The sequence below is a fragment of the Micromys minutus genome (genome assembly GCF_963924665.1).
Source record: "Micromys minutus genome assembly, chromosome: 6".
Taxonomy (NCBI): domain Eukaryota; kingdom Metazoa; phylum Chordata; class Mammalia; order Rodentia; family Muridae; genus Micromys; species Micromys minutus.
The window spans coordinates 31,183,244-31,209,166 of NC_137975.1; the positions used below are offsets into that span (position 1 = coordinate 31,183,244).

At 34.1% G+C, this 25,923-nt stretch overlaps 1 protein-coding gene and 1 pseudogene across 4 annotated transcripts in view; one reads left to right on the forward strand and one right to left on the reverse strand.

Moving 5' to 3' along the window:
• Positions 1 to 17,463, forward strand: part of KCNT2 (potassium sodium-activated channel subfamily T member 2) — a gene marked incomplete at both ends in the record, with an annotated part of 388,861 nt that extends 371,398 nt beyond the window's left edge. For all 3 annotated transcript variants that reach the window (XM_080917662.1, XM_080917663.1, XM_080917664.1), the window contains 2 exons: positions 10,193 to 10,277; positions 17,352 to 17,463. In XM_080917662.1, coding sequence (XP_080773788.1) covers positions 10,193 to 10,277; positions 17,352 to 17,463 — 197 coding nt within the window. The remainder of the gene's footprint in view (positions 1 to 10,192; positions 10,278 to 17,351) is intronic.
• On the reverse strand, positions 691 to 974 carry LOC308421337 (annotated as a pseudogene). The gene has a single exon. The product of its transcript is annotated as an uncharacterized misc_RNA (transcript).
• Positions 17,464 to 25,923: the final 8,460 nt, after the last annotated feature.

Consider the following 25,923-nt stretch of genomic DNA (forward strand, 5'->3'; position numbering starts at 1 on the left):
AAGTTAAAATAATTTTTTAATCTTTGGCCTTTTTAACTTTCTCATTAAAACTCCAACTTATACAGTTAGGAACATACACAAAAAAGTTACTGGAATGCTCAGAATAAGATTTTGTTGTTGTTGTTAACGAGTTTGTGGTTTTTTTTTTTTTTTTTTTTTTTTTTGTCTGCTTTTTTTTTCTCCTTTGAGATTATAATGAACGTGGTCACACCACAAGGAAAGTTTGAAGTAGAACAAAAAAAAAAAACAAAAAAAAAAAAAAAAAAAAAGAAACAAAAAAAAAAAAAACAAAAAAACAAAAAACAAAACAACAACAACAAAAAAAAAAAACACTCTGAAGGCTGGTTTGGTCAACTGTTGTCATTAAAAATGACTGACCCCTGACAATATGTACAAAAATGTAAAATATAAATGAAAAATAGAAACAAATTTTCCTTTTAAAGTATTTTTAAGAAAAAAAGCAGGGTCTAGGAAGTTCTGCTTCTCTTTTCCTTCCATGTTGCCAATTCATGTTGTGGCTTTGGTGGGGTGGTGGAGAGAAGGCGTCATCTGTGGGTAGCACTGTCTGCTGTGGGCGAGCGGGACCTGATTCTCTCGAAGGTGACCGAAGGTGACCAGGTTTAAATTCTGAGTCGGGAAGTGGAGGGCGAATAGGTCACGGTGCGTAAGGTTAGCTTCTCCTGTTGCTGTCTAGTCATCCGCATCAGTCTCCTGCTTCTTGGTGTCAACATCATCATCCGCGTCATCCTCAGCTACCGGTTCGCCTGTAGGAGCCTCAACTTCCTCATCTTCATCTCCATCCTCTTCTTCTTCATCATCAACCTCATTGTCAGTCTCCTGACATTTTCCTCATTTTGAGCGTCCCCATTGACAGGTGCATCTTTTCTATTCTCTGCCTTCTCCACAACTTCCTTCTTTTCATTCAAGTCCTTGGTAGTGATCTCGGAGCTGGTGTTCACTGCTGCGTCTGACATGGTGGGGCACACCGGCAGTCCGATGCTGCGAATAAGGGATTAGCCGAGTTTGAGGACTGACGAGAAACTGCCTGAGTCTACGTTGGAGGAGGTGATGGACAGCGAAGGTGGCTGCAGTGAGCACAGAGCACGACCTGGGAACAATGTAACGATGGCTTTTCAGAGCAGTCCATGGGACACGTTTTTGAGATTCAAATAGAAATATAACATTTCTCCTTTCCCTTTCTTCCTTTCCAACTCTTCCATATACCTTTTCCTGCTTTTCTACAACTCTGTGGCCTATTCTTCCATTAATTATTATTGCACTCATGTATGTTTATGCATATACACATGTGCTTCTAAATATAATCTGCTCGGTTGACATTATATCACTTGTGTGTACATTTTATGTGCTGACCATTTGGCTGTGTCCAACCAATTAGTGTGCTCTTCCTTGAGAAAGGGATTTCTCACTTGTTCTTTTCTGAAGTCTGAGTCCTTGAAAGCTTTATTTTCAAAATAGTATTTTAAATGGTATAGTACAAGTTATCTAAGCAATTCCCATTTTATGTATTAGTCAATGATTTTTCATTTAAAAAATGAATGAAGTAATGCACTGACTATGTTAGAAATATAATCATTATTCAACTTTTATTGGAGAAATGGGCTTAACAGACTCAAAACAAAACCTATAAACACACTATAGGGACAGGGACATTCCACACAGTACCACAATTAGACATTAAATAATGAGGCCAGTGGCTGCTTAGAGACAGACTCCATTGCCTTCATGACAAATTCCCCCATAGGTTGTACCATGCAATGTACCTATCTACATACATGTGCATACATGTAAGCAAAATTAAAAAGCTTCATAGGAAGTGTTTATGCATATATAATGTGTGTACATACTTATGCATATATAAAACAATAATTTTTAAAGTTTATGCATATTGCAAAGGGAAAGGAGGAATTTGAGGAGACAGAGACAAGAATGATGTAGATTTAGCTATTACATATAAAATTCAAGAAAATATAAAACAAACAAAAACTTAGTCAACTATCCAATGAAAATGGTGTGTTTTTATTGCACACACACACACACACACACATATGTGTATATATATATATACCCATATGTAGGTAAATGAGTGCATATATATATATATGTATGTATGTATACATACATACACACAAATTTCCTCATATTCTCTTTGTTATCAAGTCTTATCTAGGCTTTAAAAGAAGTTGTTTTGGGGGTTTTGTTTGTTCATTTGGGGGGTTGGTTTTTTGGAGCATGAGAAGTAAAATATGTTTACTGAGTAGTTTCCCCTTGGAACTGTATACATGTGTTCATAATTTCTTAGATCAGTGTCTTGTTTACTCTTTATATTTTTTCTCTCAGAGTGGATTATTCTGCTTAAAGATTGGCATTTGAATTTGTACCAGTTGTGGTTCCTCATATAATTGACATTTATAATATATTTGTTTTAACTGCAGTAAGCACACATCTGTGCCTAGTAATTTTAATAAAAATGCATTTACTGTGTTACATTAAGATATGTAAATTCAAAATTCAGGATGATCTTGCAGAAATTCGCTAATGGCTACTTGCCACTTTGAATCACATCTAAGATGATTTGATTTTTAACAACTTAATTTTTTATTTTTACCTTTTACATATTTCCAAGTTTGTCTTGTAATGAAACAATTTATTAAATGATCATTCCTCTGAATTCGAGCTGTTTCAGGAATATTTTAAATCCCTGTTACTTCATAAGCAGAATAGCATGTTGCACCTTGACTATCAGGAATATGAAAATACTTGAGCTTACTATATGTGAGTTGCCTGAGAAAACAACAAGTATTAGGCACTATGTGCTTACTCATATTCTATTTGTATGTAAATTAGTTAATATTTTGCTCATAATAATTCTTATAATGGAAAACATCCTATCCATATACTTTCTCCATTTTTCTACCCCCTCTCCTATTCATATATGCACATAAAGATACATTTTTCTGTTCTAAAGCATTTGCTGAACACCTGTGATCTCAGGCTATGAGACCAGGATTTAGAATATAAAATATCATGGTCTTCTAGACATGTTTCCTTAATGCTAACTTTATCCACAAAAATCAATATCATTAGGGTGTCTCTAAATACCAGGAAAGAAACTCTTTAAGATACTTGCAATTTGTGCTTAGGCGGACAAGAATTCCTTATATCCAGAACTCATCAAACACTGTTAGAATATATTAAAATATATTAATGTTTATGTGCTCAATATATTAATTTTTATGTGCTTGAACCAGCTTTACAATTTTATTATGTGTAAAGTGAACTGGTATCATCTTTGTCAGAATATATTATGATCTATTGTCCTGAGACATATGGTAATATGCTATCAGATACATGCTTTCTCTACATTACAGATTTTTTAAACCTCCAGAATGCTATAATTGTAGGTACAATATTTCCCATCTACATATATACCACATATCTGCTTAATCTCATTACATGTTTTTCTTTTGTATACACAAAATGATAAGAGTTTGGAACCACTACTTAAAAAAAAAGAGAGAGAGAAACTAAGAAACATGTTTATATTCTTGGATATCCATGAGTTTTTGTAAATCTGACTTCTCTGTGAGAAGTGAGTAGACTACATGCAGTCATGGATACGGAATATAAAGGATTAAAGACAGAAGACTAACACAATGACACCTGTAGCCCGTTTAGGTGTAGTGCAAACACTTGTATCTACATACGTGGGATGTTCAGATAGAGAGACTCTCAGTCAGATCATCTCCAAACATAAGTAATTTTGTATATACCACCCAGATTGCTGAGCAAATCACTTGTTATAACTGCTGAAAAAACATACATTGCTACAAGTCTGGTTAGAACACTGGTTCACGGAAAAAAACTGTATCAATAGAATAATTTGCAAACCAGATTTGAATTGCATGAACAATAAAGGCAGATACTTAGATACAGTAGATATAAATATGTTGAGTGTCTCTAAGTAAAAGAAAATATAAGCATAGCTTAATGAGAGCACAAAATTTCTGATTTCCACCAGCCCTACGATGTATACCACCTCTACTAACTTACACAGATCACTCCCTGATGAGGCCATAGGCCCTCATTTTTCCTAGATAAATGGAGTTTCAAGTATCTAAACTCTAAAGTAGCCAATAAGGGTAAGAGAAAAACAGATCTACATGCTCATTCAACCTGAAGGGTTGATATCTGTTAGTGCAGAAATTCATATCAAAAGACACCGCCAATGATGTAATGCAACACAGATGGGTCACAACAGAAATATACAAACAGTAGGAAAATTTAAGATAATGCATGTTCTTCATCTCATAGAATAAAACAGCAACAACACCAAGCCTTACCAATCTCATAGTAACAGTCTCTGGCGAAATCAACCAATGGAAGCTCCTGTAAAGTAGACCACAAATTGAGACATAATGCAATTCTCAACAAATGTAAGAAATCTGAAGTAACTCTTTGTATTCTATTTGACCATAACAGATTACAGCTTGAAATTATAGTAGAAAATAGGCTACAGAGATTACATAAACTCACAGAGATTAAATAACCCACTGTTAAATGATGGATGTGTCACAAATAAAATTAAGAGAATGATTTAAAATTTCTTAGGATAAAAGGAGAATTGAAATACAATACAACAGGCAGCATACAGCAGCTGATATGAAGCCCCCAACACATATACAGCAGAGGGTTGCTGGGTCGGGTCTCAGTCAGAGAAGATGCACCTAACCCTCAAGAGACTGGAAGCCCCAAGGAGTGGGATGGTCTGGTGGGAGGTTGGGGAAGGGGACATCCTTGTAGAGATGGGGGAGGAGGTATGGGATTTGGAACAGTCAGAGGGTGGACCTGGAGGGTATAAAGTCTAGACTGTAAAAAAAGATATAAAAATAAAGATACAATGCATGTAGTCTCACTAGGGAAATATATAACTCTAAGTGCCTTTATCAAGAAGTCAGAAAGAACACGAATTACTTAGCTTTCCATCTTAAGAATTTCAAAAAATAAAAATACACCAAAAGCCCAAAGCAGAAGATGGGAGTAATTTTTTAATGCCAAAAATTAACAAAATTGAAAAAATTAAATAATACAAAGAACCAGCCCACACTCTAACTCCTCCTAGACTTTTTATTTCATGTCTCCTTCCCAAAATAATGTTCTGTACAGCTTGTTTGTTTGTTGAACTCACTAAGTCTAATTAGTGCTGTCAGTATATGAGCTTGGGTATGGCCCATGAAATGAGAAATGCAAAGTCTTCCTTTATTACTTTCCAGTGACAGCCATTACCTGACTAGCTTGCCAGCTAGGGGCAGGGTTTTGGAAGGACCTCCCCATTTCATGATGCAATCTTTAACTGGTTTGATCTTGTGTAGGTTTTATACAGATATATATATATGTGTGTTAATGCAACACTCATCACTTCCATAGAACTTCTCCCAATCCTCCAGCAGTTACCTTCCTTCTGCCCACCTCTTCAGATCTCTGAGTTCCTGGAGTCTGATTTCTGATGAACAAAGACTTAATACAGAAGTTCTGTTTATGGCTGGATGTTTACCATCGCATATTCTTAGCACTTTGAACAATAATGAACTTATGAATTAACCATTATATACTACAATCAAACGTTTCTGATTATGATTGGGGCAGCACAAATTTATAATACAAACATAAATTTAGGTAGATTGACAATATGACTATTTATATAACATATGCTAATAGGTTCCCAATAGATTTATCTATCAATAGGCATATCCCTTCCAAAGCCATTGATTTGGAACTTGTTTATAGAAGTGTGTTGTGTTTTCTCATATTATAGTTAGTAATACAATCATAAGAACAAGTAATTGCCCTTATAAACAGTCTTGCAATTATCAAAGCAGTGGGAACATTTTTTAACAACTTATTTATTTTATTTATATGAGTACACTGTAGCTGTTTTCAGACACACTAGAAGAGAGCATCAGATCTTATTACAGATGGTTGTGAGCCACCATGTGGTTGCTGGGAATTGAACTCAGGACCTCTGGAAGAGCAGTCAGTGGTCTTATCTGATGAGCCATCTCTCCAGCCCAGTGGGAACATTTTACTTAGTAGGTCAGTTTGGGAACTTGCAGTGTCCGGTCTACAGCTGAATAAGACTACTGGTGTCTTCCGGCACTGTTAAGATAGCCAGAAGGTTGATTTCTCTCTGTTCTTCACCGAAAGTTTATGGTGTCTTCAGCAATAGGAACTTTTCATCACTTTATAATAGGCAACCAAGAACTATGTCAGTGGACTTTTTTGTTCTTGGTGACTCTGGAACCTTGTTAACCAATAATATGTATGAATGCGTGCCTCATGCCTGTCTCTGAGATTAAAAAATAAATAAAAAAATAAAAATAAGAAAAAACTCATGTCTTCTAAAAGCAGCATAATTAACAAATGGGCTAAATGAATAAAAGTTGTAAATGGCATATAAAATGATATTATTTCATTAGGTTTTCTCATACATCCTTAAATTTGTATTAATCTACCTTTATTTCTCTAATTTTTTAAAAAAATTATCTGTTATTTCATTTATTTACATTGCAAGTGTTATCCCCTTTCTGGTTTCCTCTCCAACCTCCCTTAGTCACACCCCCATCCTTCTATTCTATCCCCATCACTCTATCCCACACCCATGACCCTGCTTTTATGAGGGTGCTCACCCACCCACTCCCACCTCACTGCCCTAGCATTCCCCTATGCTTGGGCCTCAAGCCTTCACAGGACCATAGGCCTCCCTGCCCATTGAAATCTGAAAAGCTATCCTCTGCTACAAATGCAGCAGTAGCCATGGGTACTCTTTGGTTGTTGTAGAAATATTTGGTTCCTTTTGAATTGAGCCGTGTGTAAGATGAAAGACATGAGTGATTTCACTGTTCTGTAAGTGAATGTCTAGTTTTATTAGCACCGTTTGTTGAATTGCCAGTCTTTTCCCACTGTGTGTGAAATAATTTCAATGGCAGTAATTTTTACTATATGTAATTTTCTACTTTCTAAGGTCAATATAGCTGTCTTGACACAGTATATTTATATATAATTATTAGTACATTTTTGATGGTAGGAAATAGAGTCTTGATTCTCTGGTTCATGAAAATACATCTAAGTAATTTTTTTCAGTAAGTATTGTGTTGTGTTTCAAGACAACAATATATTTTCATGTTTGCCATGATTAGTGATAATTAAGGCAGGCTCTTAATCCATCAAACCTATTCTATTCCTCCTATAGAACTGAGAAATACCAGAAATATAACTACAGACAATGACTGACTGAGATTAAAGCAGTAGTGTTTCAACAATAAAACAGTTGGTGAATGGCGTTTGATGTCTGTCCACAATAGGCTTAAAACACACACACACACACACACACACACACACACACACACACACACACACACACACCTATTCCTTCTCAAATGCAAAATCACAAAGAAGAAGTGCAAATGCAGGCATAGAGACAGGCCGGACTGAGCTCCACTGATAAGGCAGACTCGAACAAACAAATGTGTTTGAACTCACCCAACTACTTTTAACTTGAATCAAAAGGGTGGTATTTGTCTTCTGTGTGGACATTGAGGGATGAAGGAAACAAAAAACCTGGAATTGCTGGTTCTGAGTGTGACCTCATCTACTTATGTCTCTGTTTAAAACTTGTGAAATCTCTAAGTATATTACCAACATGTTCAATATCATTCTTTCAGCCAGTTGCATAACAAATGTGTACAGTGGGATGTGTTAAAATAAGCTAGTTGATCAAGCCAAAATATTGACTAAATAATTGCATTCATTATTAGAAAACTTATAACTATCTAGACAGCTTTGTGACAAACATGAGAGCAATACCGGCACATCTTGTATCCAAAAGCAAAGTGAAGGCTGAGCTGTTAGTGGTGGAGTAAGGCTGTATATCTACACAGAGCAAGGGCTGCTAGGTTGTAGTCATCATACTTGTACTGTAGTTCGAGAATGTTGTTCTTTATATATGAAATTCAGTTGCTCACACTCACAAGAAATTAAGCTTTTTCTAGCATGCCTACTGTCTCTCACAGTGTTATGATTTAGGATCCAGAGAACATCATCAATTTGAGTTCCTCTGAAAAGCACTTTTTATAATTCCAACTTTTCTCAGAGAACTATGAATCAAACTGATTTTTCCAGGGATATATGATCCTGATAACGTCATGTCAGTATAATGTGATTTATGCTTGAATTATAACTACTTTTGGTATAAATATAAGTTTTAGAACAAATTGGGTTTTCAAATTCCAGCCTGTTGATTTAACTGTCTATTTCTAAGTATGATTTCAGATTTAAGAAATAAATATGCTGGATTTCCACCTGCATATGACTTTTAAATCTATAATTATTTTAGTGTTTCACGTGCAATTTTTAGGCTTAGCTTATGCTAAGCGGCTTATTTGTTCGAAGTTAAATGTGTTTTACATATTCTTAGGCATATTTATTTTTTCCTGGCAACCCTGACTTTAAGTGAGGATTCAGATTATCTCCTGTATCTTCAATTATCAACTAAACACATTACGTTATTTGAATATCAATTTAATCAGCATAGGATTATGACATTTTTCCAGGTAAACTTTTGGTTGGCTCAACTATTTTGTCAATTGTCTGTCTTAGGAGATAGATTGATTTATAGATTTTTTAAGTAAATTTGCATATCAATTGAAATAAAGCAGAATATATTATAACATTACAATGGCATATTTCTACTGAAATGAATGTAATAAATTACATTATTTTGTGATAATAGCATTTCAGTACAGCAAATTGTTTATTAGGTTCAGCTATGTTGACCTAGCATGAACTTTGATGAAGTATTTAAACATTGAGAAACTTCCTTTGGTAAAGAAGTAACTTTAGACTTTTATTCAAATTTTTTTTTACTAATTTAATATTTTCTTCAAAAACGATGCTTATATACAACAGTAGGAACTAGAAATGTACTAACACTTTGGCTGGTTTTGGGGAATAGGTGGTTAAGTCTATCAACAAATACTCTCCTTGGGAAGAAAGGTGTCCATGTGGCTTGGAATGTAGAATATCAGAAGCTAAAAAGCTGTTCACATTTTAAAAATAATTATTCCCATGCCTTTTGTACTGGTGAGTTTATTATTGTGGCATTAGATACTTGAGGTTGGATACTTTTAAAGAGATCTAAGTCCCATTATTGGATGTGACAATTTGAATACCGTTTGAACTCAAAAGTTTGCAATTTTATGATGACTATTTGGCTATGCCACATCAAAGGTCTGTGGATTTAATAGAAAAGTATAGAGTCAGAAAAGTAGTCAACTTGTTTGGGGCAAAGATTGCAGAGTTGATCTATTAAAACAGCTTGATCTAATAAGAAATAACTCAGGGTGTAACATGATGCTCTGAGGACATTAATTTCTGTGTCTGCACTCTGTCCTAGACCTTCCTAACATGGCAAAGGACAACCAGGCTTCCAATAGAAGAGTCTCTGAGGTGGAGCTAAATAGTCAATATTCAATACTCCACTTTGTTGTTTCTGAAGAAAACCATTTGCCAGAGTAATCCCCTTTAAAATGTATGGCTAAATTATTTTATACAGCATCCTCTGTACTCTTAGAGGAAAAATACACAAATTTTGCCATGAAAACATCTATATTAAACTATGAATATTTTCACACTGTCTCTAATACCTTCTAAATATATCTTCCTAGATCAGTTTTTCAGAAAATTTCCTATATCAATATTTTCTGGGATGTTTAATTTTAATTATATTTAATTAGTATATAGGGAAATGAATCAAGTAAATATGCCAAATTTATTTCTTTAGTAAAAATGTTTTTTAATTGTAATGGCTTTCAGAAAAAAATGTAACTATGGTTACATTGGATAGAATTATATACTTTATTTTTATCATCTACTGAAACAAAATGTATGTACATCACAGATACTTCAATAAGCATAAATGTGAAAACCAAATCTACATTCATTAAAACAACAATAATAAAACAAAAATAAAAAACAAAAGAAATAAACCAGAAAAAATTAAAACCTACAGTAAGTTCTCATTACAACTACATGATTTGAAAACAAGTACAATAACTATGGTAATTTTGTGTGAATCATATGAAAAACTGCAATCTTGTTTTATTTTATTTTATTTTAGATGAAATGAATGATCATCAGTGCACCCTTTCCTACATCCTGATTAATCCGTCTCCAGACACCAGGCTTGAGCTGAATGATGTTGTGTAAGTTGATCTCCTGGGAATGAAGCCTACTTCATGGGGATGAATTATGGTTTTTATTTGTTTTTTTGCAAATGTTTACTAGAATTTTATTGAGTAATTTTTTACATTGAGATTAATAAATGAATTGGGCATGAAGTTCTCTTTCTTTCTTGGGTCTTTGTGTGATTTAGGTATCAAAATATTTGTGGCTGCATAGAATGAATTAGTGTTCCTTCTGTTTCTATTTTATGTTAACACTTAGTAATTGACTCTTCTTTAAAGGTATGATAGAATTTTCTACTAAAACTAACCAGCCCTGGGCTTGATTTTAGTTGAATGGTTTTTAATGACTATTTCTATTTTTTTTTTTTTTTTTTTTTTAGAATTTATGGACTATTTAGATAATTTACCTGCTCTTGATTTAACTTTGATATGTGGTAGCTATCTAGAAAATTGTTTATTTCATCTAGATTTTTCATTATTCTTGATTATAGGATTTTGTAGTAGGATATGAAATTTTAATTTCCTCAGTTTCTGTTCCTATGGCTCTGTTTTTTTATTTTTTCATTGAACAACTTTATTTTAAAAAATAAAAAAGATAAATGTACAAATTTTAAGCATCATTGCATAAAAGCATACGAATACATTTTTGTCAGTGCTTGGCTTTTTTTTTTTAAGGGTTGATAGTGTGCATTAAGATCTTACTAGTTACAATGAGCATAAAGTACATGTAAAAAAGGATGTAACTCAGAATTAGTCAAAGTTTTCTTGCTGTGTAAGGATTAAGCATAATTTTTTTTTTCTTTTATGTTGAACTTCACACAGTCTGTGAGTTGTTTCTGGGGTGTTCAGAAGTTTCTGGGGTTAGTATCCAATTATCAGTGACTGCATATTATGTCTATTCTTTTGTGACTGGGTTATCTCACTCAGGATGATATTCTCTAGATGCATCCGTTTTCTTAAGAATTTCATAAAGTCATTGTTTCTGATAACTGAGTAGTACTCCATTGTGTAAATGTGCCACAATTTTTGTATCCATTCATCTACTGAAGGACATCTGGGTTCTAATGTCACCATATATGTGAGGGCTCATTTATGGGTCTTCTATTCTATTCCATTGATCCATGTGCCTATTTCTGTTCCAGTACAATGCAGTTGTTAACACAACTGCTCTGTAATATAGCTTGAGATCAGGGATGGTGATTCCCGCAGATGTTTTCTTGTTGTTGAGGATGGATTTCACTATTCTAGGTCTTTTGTTATTCCAGATTGCACATTGCTCTTTCCAACTCTATGAAGAATTGGGTTGGAAATTTGATGGGGATTGCATTGAATCTGTAGATTACTTTTGGTAAGATGGCCACTTTTACAATGTTGATCTTTCCAATCAATGAGCATGGGAGATCTTTCCATTTTCTGAGATCTTCCTCGATTTCCTTCTTCTGAGATTTGAAATTCTTGTCATAAGGTCTGTCACAAACTCAGTTAGAGTCACACCAAGTTATTTCATATTTTTGTGAATATTGTGAAGAATATCTTTCCATAATTTTTTTCTCCACATTTGTCCTTTGAGGAGCAAAAGGTTACTGATTTGTTTGCGTTAATTTTATATCCAGCTACTTTACTGAAGTTTATTATCAGCTGTAGGAGTTCTCTGGTGGAATTTTGGAGTCACATACATACACTCTCATGTCATCTGCAAACAGTGATGTTTTTACTTCTTCCTTTCCGATTTGTATTTCTTTGGTTTTCGTTTGATGTATAAATGCTCAGGCCAGGAATTTCAGTACTATTTTGAATAGGTAGGGGGAGAGTGGGCAGCCTTGTTGAGTCCCTGATGTAAGTGGGATTGCTTCAAGTTTCTCACTGTTAGTTTGATGTTGGCTATTGATTTGATGTATATTGCTTTTATTATGTTTAGGTATGGGCATTGGATTCCTGTTCTTTCCAAGACTTTTAACATGAAGGGGTGTTGAATTTTGTTAAATCCTTTCTCAGCATCTAGTAAGATGATCATGTGGATTTTTCTTTGAGTTTGTTTATATGGTGTATTACATTGATTGATTTCCGTATATTAAACAATCCCTGCATTCCTTGGATGAAACCTACTTGATCATGGTGAATGACCACTTTGATGTGTTCTTGGATTTGGTTTGCAAAGATTTTGTTGAGTATTTTTGCATCAGTGTTCATCAGTGAGCTTGATATGAAGTCCTCTTTCTTTGTAGGGTCTTTGTGTGGTTTAGGAATGAGAATTATTGTGACCTCGGAAAATGAGTTAGGCAGGGTTTCATTTAACCCTATTTTGTGGAATATTTTGGAGAGTATTGGTATTAGGTTGTCAATAAATCATAAAATTCTGCACTGAACCTATCAGGACCTGGGATTTTTTTGGTTGGGAGGCTTTTGATGACTGCTTCTCTTTCTTTAGGTGTTATGGGATTATTTAGATAGTTTACCTGGTCCTAGTTTAACTTTAGTATCTGGGATCTGTCTAAAAATTCATCCCTTTCCTCCAGATTTTCCAGCTTTGTTTAGTATAGGCTTTTTAGTAGGATCTTTGATTTCTTGAATTTTCTCAGTTTCAGTTATGTCTCCACTTCCATTTCTGTTTTTGTTAATTTGGATACTTTCCCTTTACTCTCTAGTTTTTCTGACTAAGGGTTTATCAATTTTGTTAATTTTCTCAAAGAACTAGCTCTTAGTTTTGTTGATTCTTTGAATGGTTCTTTTTATTTCTATTTGGTCTATTTCTGCCCTCATCTTGATTATTTCTTGCTGTCTACACCTCTTGGGTGTATCTGCTTCCTTTTGTTCTAGAGCTTTTAACTGCACTTTCACGTTGCTAGTGTATGCTCTCTCCAGTTTCTATTTGGAAGCACTCAGAGCTATGAGTTTTCTTCTCAGTACTGCTTTCATTGCATCCTATAGGTTTGGGTATGTTCTGTTTTCATTTTCATTACATTCTAGGAAATCCTTAATTTCTTTCTTCATTTCTGTTTTGATCATGCTATCATTTAATAAGGCATTGTTTAGTTTCCATATGTATATGGGCTCTTTGTTGCCTTTGTTGTTATTAAAGACCAGACTTAGACCATGGTGATCTGATAGGATGCATGCGAGTATGTCAATATTCTTATATCTACTGAGGCTTGTTTTGTGACCGATTGTATGGTCAGTTTTGGAGAAGGTGCCATGAGGTGTAGAGAAGAATGTGTATCCTTTTGTTTTAGGATGAAATATTCTGTAGATTTTGATTAATTCCTATTGGTTCATAACCTCTGTTAGTTTCACTGTGTTCTTGTTCAGTTTCTGTTTTTACGATCTGTCCATTGATAAGAGTGAGGGGTGGAGGTCTCCCACTATTATTGTGTGGGGTGCAATATTTTTTTGAGCTTTAATAGGGTTTTTTTTATGAATATGGGTGCTCTTGTATTTGAGGAATATATATTAAGGATTGAGAGTTCCTCCTGAAATCCCACTAGTTACCTTAAGCATAAAGTACATGTAACATGGAAACTGATTTCTTGATGAGTATAGATTAAGCATAATGATCTGTGAATAACAAAAATTACCACAAGGCTATTAACTTAGCACTTGGATTATTAATGATTTAAGATCCAGGTATACCACACTCTGAGAGAGTGCTATACATTTATTTTTTTTCCTAAGGAGGACTGAGGCTTTCAGTTTTGGCCTTTGTTTTTCTTGAGCTTCATATAACCTGTGAATTGTTTCTGGGGTGTTTAGAGCTTTCTGGGATTAGTATCCAATTACCAGTGACTGCACATTATGTCTGTTCTTTTGTGACTAGGTTACCTCACTCAAGATGATATTCTCTAGATGCATCCATTTTCTTAGGAATTTCATAAAGTCATTGTTTCTGCTAGCTGAGTAGTACTCCATTGTATAAATGTACCACAATTTTTGTATCCATTCATTTACTGAAAGACATCTGGTTTCTTTCCAGCTTCTGGCTATCATAAATAGGGATTCTATGTGTCTTTATTGCATGTTGGAGCATCTCTGGGGTATATGCCCAGAAGTGGAATAACTGGGTCTTCAGTTAGTATTATGTCCAATTTTCTGAGGAATTGCCAGACTGATTTCCAGAGTGGTTGTACCAGTTTAAAACCCCACCAACAGTGGAGGAGTGTTCCTCTTTCTCTGCATCCTTGCCAACATCCGCTGTCATGAGATCTGATGCCCTCTTCTGGTGTGTCTGAAAACAGCTACAGTGAAGTTATATATAATAAATAAATAAATCTTTAAAAAGAACAATATTTAGGAATTCTCTAATCTTCCTGATTAATCTTTTTCTAAATAATAACTGACTTTTGTTTGTTTCCTTAGTTAGGCTTATTCTATTTGTATTCTGTAATACATCCAGCCTACCACAACAATAATGCATGATTAATTATATCAGTATGATCCAAATTGGTATCGCTAATCTCTGGCCTCTATGACCATGTTTTTTCATCATATATGTATGTGTATTATTTCAAATGAACTCTGAAACTTCCAATGTCCAGGACATTTAGTTACATGCCTTACAGCAAATCAGGTATGCTTGTGTGGAATTTTCTATGCTTTCAACAGTAATTTTCTTCTAATTTAATCAAAAATATCAATTTAAATGCCAGGGAAACATGTTCTTCATAGTATTGCAGTGGATATCATTGAAGCAATGACGGAATGCTTAACTGAACTCAAATTATGACACATTTTTAAACCTACCATGACTAACAGTAGATCCAAAGAGAACTAAAGGAACTTGCTGCATAAAACTGGTTTATACTGGTAATAATGTAGAGAATAGTGTTTGTCACAATATCAATGCAGTTAGTCAAGAATGAATTATACTTTACTTCTTGTGTTTTTTCCTAAAATGTTCCTTCTAGAAATTCATTCTAAATCAGAGAACAACATTAATTTGATCCTGAAACAATAAATCACTAGATGAAATGTCATTAAAAGACTTAATGTATGCTATTAGTTTTTTTCATCTGTTTACAATGATGTTGAAGTTTTAAGTAATTGGAAAGCAGTGTGCGTAGATAGTGAAATCCCATTAGTAGATACAAGGACAGTAATTTCCACTTTTATTTGATTGAAGGAGCTGGATGGAGCTGCTTTCAATTGTCTAATTCATCATACTTACGAAAGGCTGTATTTCATGAATATTTGCCCTCCAGGTTGTAAAAAGGAAAGTGCCACCATTGTCTGGTATTCGTTCTTGATTCCTTTTTGTACTTCCTTCTGAAATTATACTAATATGGAATTCCGCCTGCCATTTTCACCTGAAATGATTGCTCTTGAAGCCATCACTCAAAAGTCTACCTTACATCATTGTCACCTTTTCTTCTAACCTCAACCACCACCACTACTTCCTGGTCTAACCAGCTGTCTAGCTTAATTACTTCTTTAAATAGACCAAAGAACAGCTCTTGCTCAGTGCCTGCCATTGTCTATTTAAGTTAGTTTGGCATGGGCTTTGTACGTCTGTTTTTGCATATCTATTTAAGAAAACAAATTCCAACCCAAATCCCTTAATAAGGTATTATCATGTTTGCTTCTGCTTGGGGGCTATTTAGAATTCCCCTTTCTTCTTTATATTTGCTCTGTACATTGCATATTTATTTGCCTTCTTACTGACTTATTTATTATTTATTAATTTATTCTTATGCTATGTACTGCTGACATGTAATAATGCAACTCAGGCTTTCAGGAAGAAGATCCCTTTTATCAGACAAAGCTGAATATTAATGGAACATTTGAGTTTGTCAAATGGACACTTTCTTATTTATTCATAAAAATTATCAAGAATGACTTTTAAAGAATCTCATGGTAGTGGTAGCTTTTACATGTTACCCCAGCAGTCACAGACAGAGACAGGAATATTCCCTGATTTTGAAGCCACACTGGCTGACCTAAAGAGTATCACAACAGTTATGACTAGATAATGAGACCAAACAGCATCAAGAAACCAACAAAGAAAATAATAATGAAATATAAATGAACTTCTATATGTCAATATTATTTTCTTAAATATTAGGTGAACAATTATCCAAGTACTGTAATATTGTTTTGGCAAAATATTTGCTGTAACAATAATTAAACATGTAAATTAAAGAGATTTTTCAAATCCCCTTTAACAAGCTCCTAATAGTATGAGTAATAAAAATAATCAGTGATTACTGATGGTTATGATATATATCATTTATTTTGATAGAAAGTAGTCAGTTTTCGGTAGCTAACAGAAGGGATAAATAATTCATGGAGCTTTGACCAATTGAAGCATCATTAATTGGAAAGAGTGATTCTTTAACATCTATCATCTAATTATTGCAGGTTAATTAAGTGAGTCTTTCCATCAGTTACTTACACAATAAGTGGGCCTGCATTTGACCTAAACACTGAGGTGTGGGATACCACCTTGCTGATGGGGTGCAGTTCTCTTGGGACTTTGACACACTACTCAGGAGAGGTGAAATGCAGCCCAAGATAGGAGTCCTAGTCCATGTTTTTCTGGGTGATAAATGGAATAGTATGCACGAGGAATGTGGAGGAATATTCTGCAGGAGACATAGGTGCAACTGTGTACAGTGAAGTCTTCACTCCTGTGGCAGTCCCTAGATGAGGAAGACAGCCTTTGCTTATCCCCACTGTTTATTCATAGTCTATGAGGATGCATATGACTTAACTCAGGGTATACCCTTTCCCAGGTAGGGATGCCCAGGAAAGGCAGCTCATTGGCTAGACACTCAAGAGTCTCTCTAGATAACTCATTATCATGGAGAACTCTACGTTTCTATGCCATGTGACCAGTTGTGATGGTCCTCTTTGTGGGGTGTCACGGCCACAGGCTTCAGGATAGGAAGCTGTTTGGGAGCTGACTTAAATGTCTTTTGTTCTCAGTTATGAGGTTTACTGGGGGTTTTGAATCTGCCTGACCACACCAGTTCTTCTGTCTGGTGGCACTTGCTTCACACGATATTATTTTATATAATGTACAGAGAGAATATATAGTAACACTTTGAATTAAGGCTGCCTTGATGCACTAACACAGCTTCTTGCTTTATTTTCCTTTGGTAGATATTTGATCCGACCAGATCCACTGTCCTACCTTCCAAACAGCGAACCCAGTAGGAAAAACAGCATCTGCAATGCTGCTGTTCAGGATTCTCGGGAGGAAACACAACTCTGATGAAAAGAAAATAAGAGACAATATAGTCCTTACAGAGATCTTGCTTAAAATCATTAAAATGTTGCAGATTGTCTTAGAGCCTGACTGGAATGTATTCAGTTTTTCATGTTACTTCTATGTAACACAAAGTCTCTTAGAAGTACAGATCATTTTAAAACTTAATGTGATATTTGTTGACCTTTTCTTGTTTAATATTTAAATGTCATTGGAGGAGATTTTCAAAATAAATATAAAATGCCGAGGTTAAAAATCTGATATTTAGTTGTTTAAGAATTAAGACTGTACACAAATTGAAAAATCTACCTATGTTAAATACATCACAATAACACAGAACACTAATTTTTTATAATTAAATGTGTCATTATATTGCTTAAAATTGCTGTTTCTAAAATTGAGCCCATTAATAAGAATTAATGTGTGTCTCTATACAGAGATTAACCACTAACTTATATGGCTGACTTCTCTCTAGGTATCATAGATTGCTCCAGAATAGATTTTAAGCATCATGTCTATCTTTCCATATTATTGTATTTACTTTAGAATACAAAGATATCCATAGCATGATTAATTTTACAGAATAAACTAAAACACAAAGGAGCTTTTTTTTTTTTTGCTAACTTTACATCAAACACACATTTTATGCTAAGAAAAGTGTACCTAAGAGAAAATATCTTTGTTCTCCTAAAAAAAAAAATGCCTAACATAGAGAAAATAATACGTATCTTTACAGCTAATGTGAATGTGAGAATTGAAATATTATCTGTATATATCAGATGAGCAATGATGACTTCTATTACTGTTGGCTTTAATACTTTTCATTTAGCTATATAGTAAAATTTAATAGGAAAATGACTCAAAGTTAAAAGAAGAATATTTATATGTTTTATGGACCATGAGGACACTTTCAAACCTTAAGCATTCTTGAAATGTCTTTGATATTAAATACTCACAATCGAAGTTTAACTTAATATAAAATCACAAAACTGAATCTATACTTAGCATTGTAAGGAAAAAGACTGTTACCATAAATATTTATTATATTTGAAATTTATTATGAATTATAAAGAATTTGACAGATAAATTTATATAACCTGACATTTAACTTTATTCCCCCATTTTTGACTTCATAAATATCTTATAATTCAGAAGAGAAGAAATACAGTTTTCCAAGTCACATAAAATGTTCCTATTGGAGATATATTGGTATATTTAAAAAATAAAATTATTATTTTTATCTATTTGTTTATTCATGAAGTTGAAATGGAGTTACACTGCAATCTAAAATAGTTCATGTAAGAAATAAAGTGTTTTGTTCTTTCTTATCATAACAAAGTAGGTCAAAAGAAAGGAAAGTAGATTATTTTAAAAATGAATCCTAATGTCCTTACCATAATGATAGAGAAAAATAGAAAGATAAAATGTGAAATCAAATCTTCAGGCAATCTTACAATTGAATCAGAGAATATATAATGTAGTTTTTATTACCAGTGGTTGTCATTATCCATAATTTGGAATAAGAAAAACACGAAGCATTCCCTCAAAACAGAGAGATGCTCGCAAGTCTTCAGAAAAGTATGTTAGAATGTGTTGTTTAAAACTGAGAGTGAGAGCATGCCTTACATGATTGTGTGAGAATACATATATATGTAACACACATAAAATGCATCTGAAAAACATACCACATGATGTTAAAATTGAAAGCAGAACTGAATTAATGTACTCAAAAGATAAAAGTATTGAATATATATTGATATCAGTTGTCAAGTAGAACATTTCTTTAGATTGACACTTTTTTATTCCATTACAGTTCTTTTAGGAATAAATGTCAGATTTTAAAAGTCTTCTATTTCCCAGTGATCTCTGATGTTTAGTATTTTTGCATTATGACAGTTGTTAAGACAGGGATTTTAAGCTAGGATATGATTATATTTCCTATACTAAAACTTTTGTTTCATAAATTTTAAAATAATTATTTTTGATTATGAATATTAGTCCAAATTTAATATTTGACAGAATTCATATTGCTTGCTATAACAAGGATAGTTTATAGTCTTTTCAGTTATATAAAGAATAAAGAATGTTTAATAATGACATTCAGCAAATCGTTGCCTTTTTAAAATTATTACACTTGCACACGAAGAGCAAACATGAAGCAGTTGTGCTGGCAGCCTTGGGGAAGCTGGTTTGGTTATTGTCTATGTACCATTTTGCTGCCAATTTCATTGAATTGCTCTAAAAATCAATAAATAATAAAATTATTTCTGATGATGATGATGAAATTTTCTTGTTTTTTTTTTTTTTTTTCTTAGCAGAACTTTGCTTGGATGGATTTTGTTTTGAAACTGTAAAAGTAGTTTGTCATTTTAATATCTCAAACCTGACATAAATGTGAAAGTTATTTATTTGAGAAGCAAATGAAATTACTTCTTAATACTGCAATTTGTGGGTAAATACAGCAGGATAGCGGAAGGGAAATGGGGAGGGGGTAGAGAAAAAGAGGTACACTATAGGAAGGAAGAGATAAAGATAGTGTGGAGAGGAAAAAATTGAGTACCAAAATAAAAATATATTTTACCAAACATTATGTCAGGGCCCATTATGCTCAAGCACAAAACTCAGGAAAAATAACTCACTGCCTAAATGAAAATTAAAATGGTTTAAAACATTGAATGGTCTTTTTTTTCTTTTTTTTTTTTTTTTTTTCAGGCAAATGGTAGACACCATTCTCTGTTACTGTGGTAACCGGAGTAACCCTGAGGTATATCTGGTGAGAGCAGAGACTTAGCCATGGGAATACAAGTAGAGAACAGAGCCAAGGGAATAGAAACCCATTGATAACCCCTATGGTTTTATTTTGTTTTCCATAAACCTAACCATGATGTTGAGAATCTTAATGGACATAGACAGTCCCTAGAAAGGCATGCTTGGTACCCCCTAAGGACTGGCTCCTCACGCAGAGCGGCATGGGGGATCCAGACTGCTCAGGCGGCTTTTGCTTTTCCAAGATGGTGTATACTTAGGATAAGAGCTTTTGCAATATTCAGTGGTTGGCACACAGCGGCTCAAAGAAGCTGTCACGTTGAGGTGAGTCTTGGGAAAAGTGCTGTGGATGAAGCACGCCTTGGAAAAATTTGAAAAAAAAAATTCTACAGAAACGTGGAGCAGGATTCTAGTGAGTTTACCTACAATAGCAACGTTGCGACTGCTTTCTTTTGGATGAGATCCCACAGTGCTGCCCTCAAGTGAACCGGGAACTAGTCTGTAGGCTTTTCCCCAGAACCCTTTGTCTTGACCATGACACTGTGGGTACTGGCTAAATTGCACTTCACCGTTTTCATGTTCTCTTATGCTAACCAATTTGTTATTACTCCAGTGTTCCCTCAAGACTTAATTCTTCCCAACCACCATTTTTCCATGGTCGTAAGAGATTTCTTGACCACCAAAGCGAAGGGAGCTTAGGGGATAATACTCCTTTAGATCAAAGTAAGTTAATTTATGATACTTACATAATGTTTCAAATCCTGCCCTTATGGATTGATTCAACAAAATACAGAAGCAGTTTTATCAGCATAATTTCATCAAATGCCAGCCTGAATTACTAAGTTTAAAGCAATGGCCACTCAACAACAAAAAACAACAGTACAGCAGAAACAACCAGACTAGAAAATATTTGTGTTTGATAATCCAGAAGAATGAGGGAAAAAAATCAACCCTCAAACGACACATAAAACTAATCAAACCAGAACATAGAGAAACTGGACATGAACAAGGAACGGAACAGAGTCACCGTTGTGTTTAGAGTTGTTCATAGGCCAAGAAATGCAACTCATAGATTTTACCATAAAGGACTTCAGAACCGAGGTATTCACTTCAGAGAGGAGCAATAAATTCACATAGGAATTTCTTCTTTAAAAACACCGTGGAGACAATGAAAGAATACAGTGCATTGTTTGGAACCTTGGTGTGCAGTCACTTGGTAGGACCATTTTGTCTGGAATTTGCTGTTCCTGCTAAGGCCTCTAATACTGCTCCTAGTGATGCTTTGGACTATTACATCAGAACAGATATTCCTTGAATAGTGTCAGCCACAACAATATATGGACTAAAGAGAAGTGTTTTAGGCATTGTATTTAAACTGTAAATCTTTGATATGTTGTAGAGCAGTCGTCTGAGACCTGATTTGATTATTTTTTTGTTTGTCCTCATCTTACAGAATCTGAAACAGTTTAGCTGTGTATTAATAGATCTGTAAACAAAATAGAATTTTACTGCTTTTTATCCTGTGCATTTTAAAGCAATTCCACAGTCTACCTATTTATTGGATTCAACTTATTACCATTGAAGTTAAATCCATACAAAATAAAATATTATAATAAAGTGTTAGATGTGGAAAATATTTTTTATATAAGTTGATGTTATTTCTGTAATGAAGAGTAAATCTTAATTTGAAAAGTGTTGACAATATTTAAGTGAAGCATTGTTGACCTGATGCTGTCGAGGGGTATAGAGACACCTGTTAATGAGTTAAACCTCAAGTAAGAATCATGGAGAATCTGGAAAAAGCCATTATATGATACCTGAGAAATCAGAATGCTATGGGGTTCTTAATATCATTAACAGAAGACTTTAAGGACACTTACTAATAGGTGCTCAAGGACAAAGAATTTATTCAAATGGAAGCTGGAGGATAATTAGTTCTAGTAAATGGGGTGGGAATACAAGCAAGACCTGCTCGATTGAACTGAATGTTAAGGAAGGAAACAAGAGCATGGCTCCACCTGGTATATGCCATTCTTTCCAGACCACAGACAGTGTAGTTACTTTCCCCAAACTAAGGTCTGAATAGTGACTAACACACAAAAGGCCATTCTCTGGTAAAGTCAGTGTACAATGGCTGTGATATCAAACTGCAACCACAGAAATCAGACAACGGGACAGTACAGATTCAACAAGTGGACTAGGACCTACTGAATAATTTTCTGACTTATGAGGCACTCACACTGTGGATGACTGAGCACGCAATGCCATTTATATTTTCCACTCTGTCATAGGTTAGGACTTCTACTTAAAAATAGAGTGGCTAGTTTATTTATTTATTAATTTATTTTTGGTAAAGTTAAGGTCAAGCTAGAATAAAAGTTGATAAATATTTTGAAAACTAAAAAGATCTATAGTGATGCTCTATGCTATATTCTTATCCAACTAAATTGTGTTTCATTAGTAAAGATATAATTACACATTTTAGGGATAATAATGACAATCCATAAATTACTCAATATTTAGTAATACTCAAAAGAAATATATAGTTCTTCACAAAGTCACACAAAGATGTATGTCATTGTGTCAAAATCAAGGAGCTATCATTAATATGTGTCAAGGTAAAACAAAACAAAATAAAAATAAAAACCCTATTTTATGGCTAGGTCAAACTGCTAGTCTCTTACAAGTAGAAAAATCAACCAAGATTAAATTCATGGGAGACTTTTTTTTATAATCATTAGAAAATTACATATTGTGATTTTATAGTCGAGCAGTTCCTGGAGCAATACCATGAAACATTTTATGGTCAGCCAATTCTCAGAACATACTATGAAACAATGGCACAATTTACTATGTGTATGTCTAGTACATCACAAACTTACAGAGAAAGAACAATTCAAAAATACAAGTTGACCTTTAGCTCAGGACAAGATTAGAGAAAAACACTATAGGGCAAAATACAGAAATAAATCAAGTTTTAACATTATGCTTAACTAGGTAAAGAAAGAAAGAAAGAAAGAATGGGGTCAGTTGCCCCTTAACATACACTCTCTCTCTCTCTCTCTCTCTCTCTCTCTCTCTCTCTCTCTCTCTCTCTCTCTCTCTCTCTCTCTCTCTCTCCGCCCCCTGTCTGTGTGTATCACAACAAATATTCTCTCTACTGACAGCAGACTCAATGAACTTAAATACATTCTCCAAAACAATCTTTGTGAAATTTGCATGTTGTTGATGCATGCTGAGTTCATTGCTCATATTCAAAGGAACTAAGAAAGATTGAGTGAATTCATTCTAATGCACAAATTTGCCTGTTAATATTTTTTCTTAGAAATCAATACTACTTATTAGCACCTATTCATTGTATCTAGTAATGGATTGATGACACTTTAAAGCTTATATGTCATACACTTTGATCATATTCTCCCATTTTACCTTCTGTGTGCAAGACATGCATGTAATGCATACAGATACATGAAGATAAAACATATAAAATAATAAAAATAAGAGAATCTTTTAAAAGGTGTTTTAGAATGTAGGTGATTTCTTAAAATGAATCTGTTGAAATTTATGCTAGAAGTTTTCATATGGTAATTTTGAATGGTATTTCTAAGTTTTGACTTTTAATGTTCCAAGAGTTGTAAATAAAACAAAAATACTAAACCTCAGATTCTATCTTTCTCCATATATATATACATACATATAAATACACTCATGGAATAATAAAAATTTATTAATTGATTTAATAAGATACCCAAATTTATATAAAGTGTAAGAAAAATAATTACTTGACAAAATTCTACAATTTCAAAATTCTAGTCCTGAGTTTGGTATGCATGACATATTTTGGAAAGAAATAGCTCATGAGAATGTTTTAGTGGCTTGACTTTTAAGTTACTGGCAAAGAGCAATCTGTGAAATGACTGACATTCAGAGAGAAAACTATGTTGCTAGCAATAATAGAGTGGATGTGACTGCCTTGTTGCTACTAGCTAAAGGAAGGAAGCTCTTTATTTTGCAGCTCCAACATCATCCAAATTGGTGTGAACAAGACTCTTTCGTCTCTTGAGACAAATCAAGGTTTATCCTTACACTAGGCAACAAATTGAATTCCAATTTGCAGCCAGGAAAATGATCAGTCATTTCCTGGTACAAAATCAAAATCTAAGTGAAACACACAATTATTTTCTTCTTGATCATTTTAAAATATAAAACTTTTAGCATGTGTTTTTGACAGCTAATGATTTATCTGTTAAGTTATGTACACTTACTGATATGCATGTGAGATATTTAAGTGTTAAAGCCCCTCACCTTTATATGTGCTTTGTAAAGATTTGATAGTATCACACTGTAGTTCAAAGTCACTTCTATGGCAGTTTATTGGTGCAGAAACCTCAGTCATTTAATGATACCATTTTCTTTAGTTAAAATGTTATTTGGGGGCATGGAGATTATTCTGTAATTGTTTTCTTAAATTTTGGTAAAATGACATGTGCATGTGTGCTTATGTGTGTTTCTCTGTGTGTGTGTGTGTGTGTGTGTGTGTTACACATAAACAACGAGTAATAAGGTAGTTAAGCAACATACAGTAGTAGTGTTTTAGTATTTTAAATTAGAATTAGTAAGATTTATAAATTTGTTCTTATGCAACCATTATTAAATGATACCTGCCAGAGAGCATCTTTGGCATATATGTTGTGGGTACAATGAGACAGGGAGCTAATGTAGTGTCAGTGTTGAGACCAACTGACAGGTATGCATTCACATACCTACCGAGGCTGCTACCAATGGCAGCCAGTGAGGACAGTAGTAAATCAAAGCTTAATTTCCAGGGCTTGTATTCTCTGTGGGTAGTGGAAAAAAGTATGACTTTTTTCAACTCTTTGAGGCTGGTGAGAAAGAGAATTAAACAGACAGCATTCACACACACACACATACACACACTCACACTCAAACAGACTCTCTCTCACACACACACACACTCACACACACACACACACACTCAAATACACACTCATGCACACACACACACACAAACACACACACACACACACATACACAGTTGATAAATGCTCCAACAACTATGCATTCAGGCAAACTTTACACAAGTTCATACATACACACAGTTGATGACTGGAAGAAACATTTTTCTGCCACATCTTTCACACAAACTTTACCCATACACACATAGTTGATAGATGGGACCACCTGTACTGTATTCTTTCCTCCATGGCTAATATATCCCATCAAATTTTTTCATGCAAAATACAATTACAATGTGATCATATTTAGTTTTCTTCTAGTAAGTGATTATGAAAACACAGTATGTTCCCTAATAACTTTAAAAGACATTGCATTACGTAGTACAAGAAGAAAACAAAACCTGCAAATTATTCCCCAAAACCAGAGTACAATTTATTCCATAAAACCCAGGTACATTTGGGGATTTTGTTTTGTTTTGTTTTGTTTTGTTTTTGTGGGGGAGGAAAGGTTTTATTTCTCACACAATTCCATATAGCATTTCATCATAAAATACAGTGAGGGTAGAAACTACCATAGGACAGGAACCAGGAGGTAGGAGCCAGTGCAAATGCATGAGGGGTGAGGCTTACTGGCCAAGTACATTTGTCACTAAGCCACTTTACAGATTTACAAAGTGTAAGCAAGCAAGGTAGTTTTCTCAGCCAGTTTCTCTCACTAGAAGGC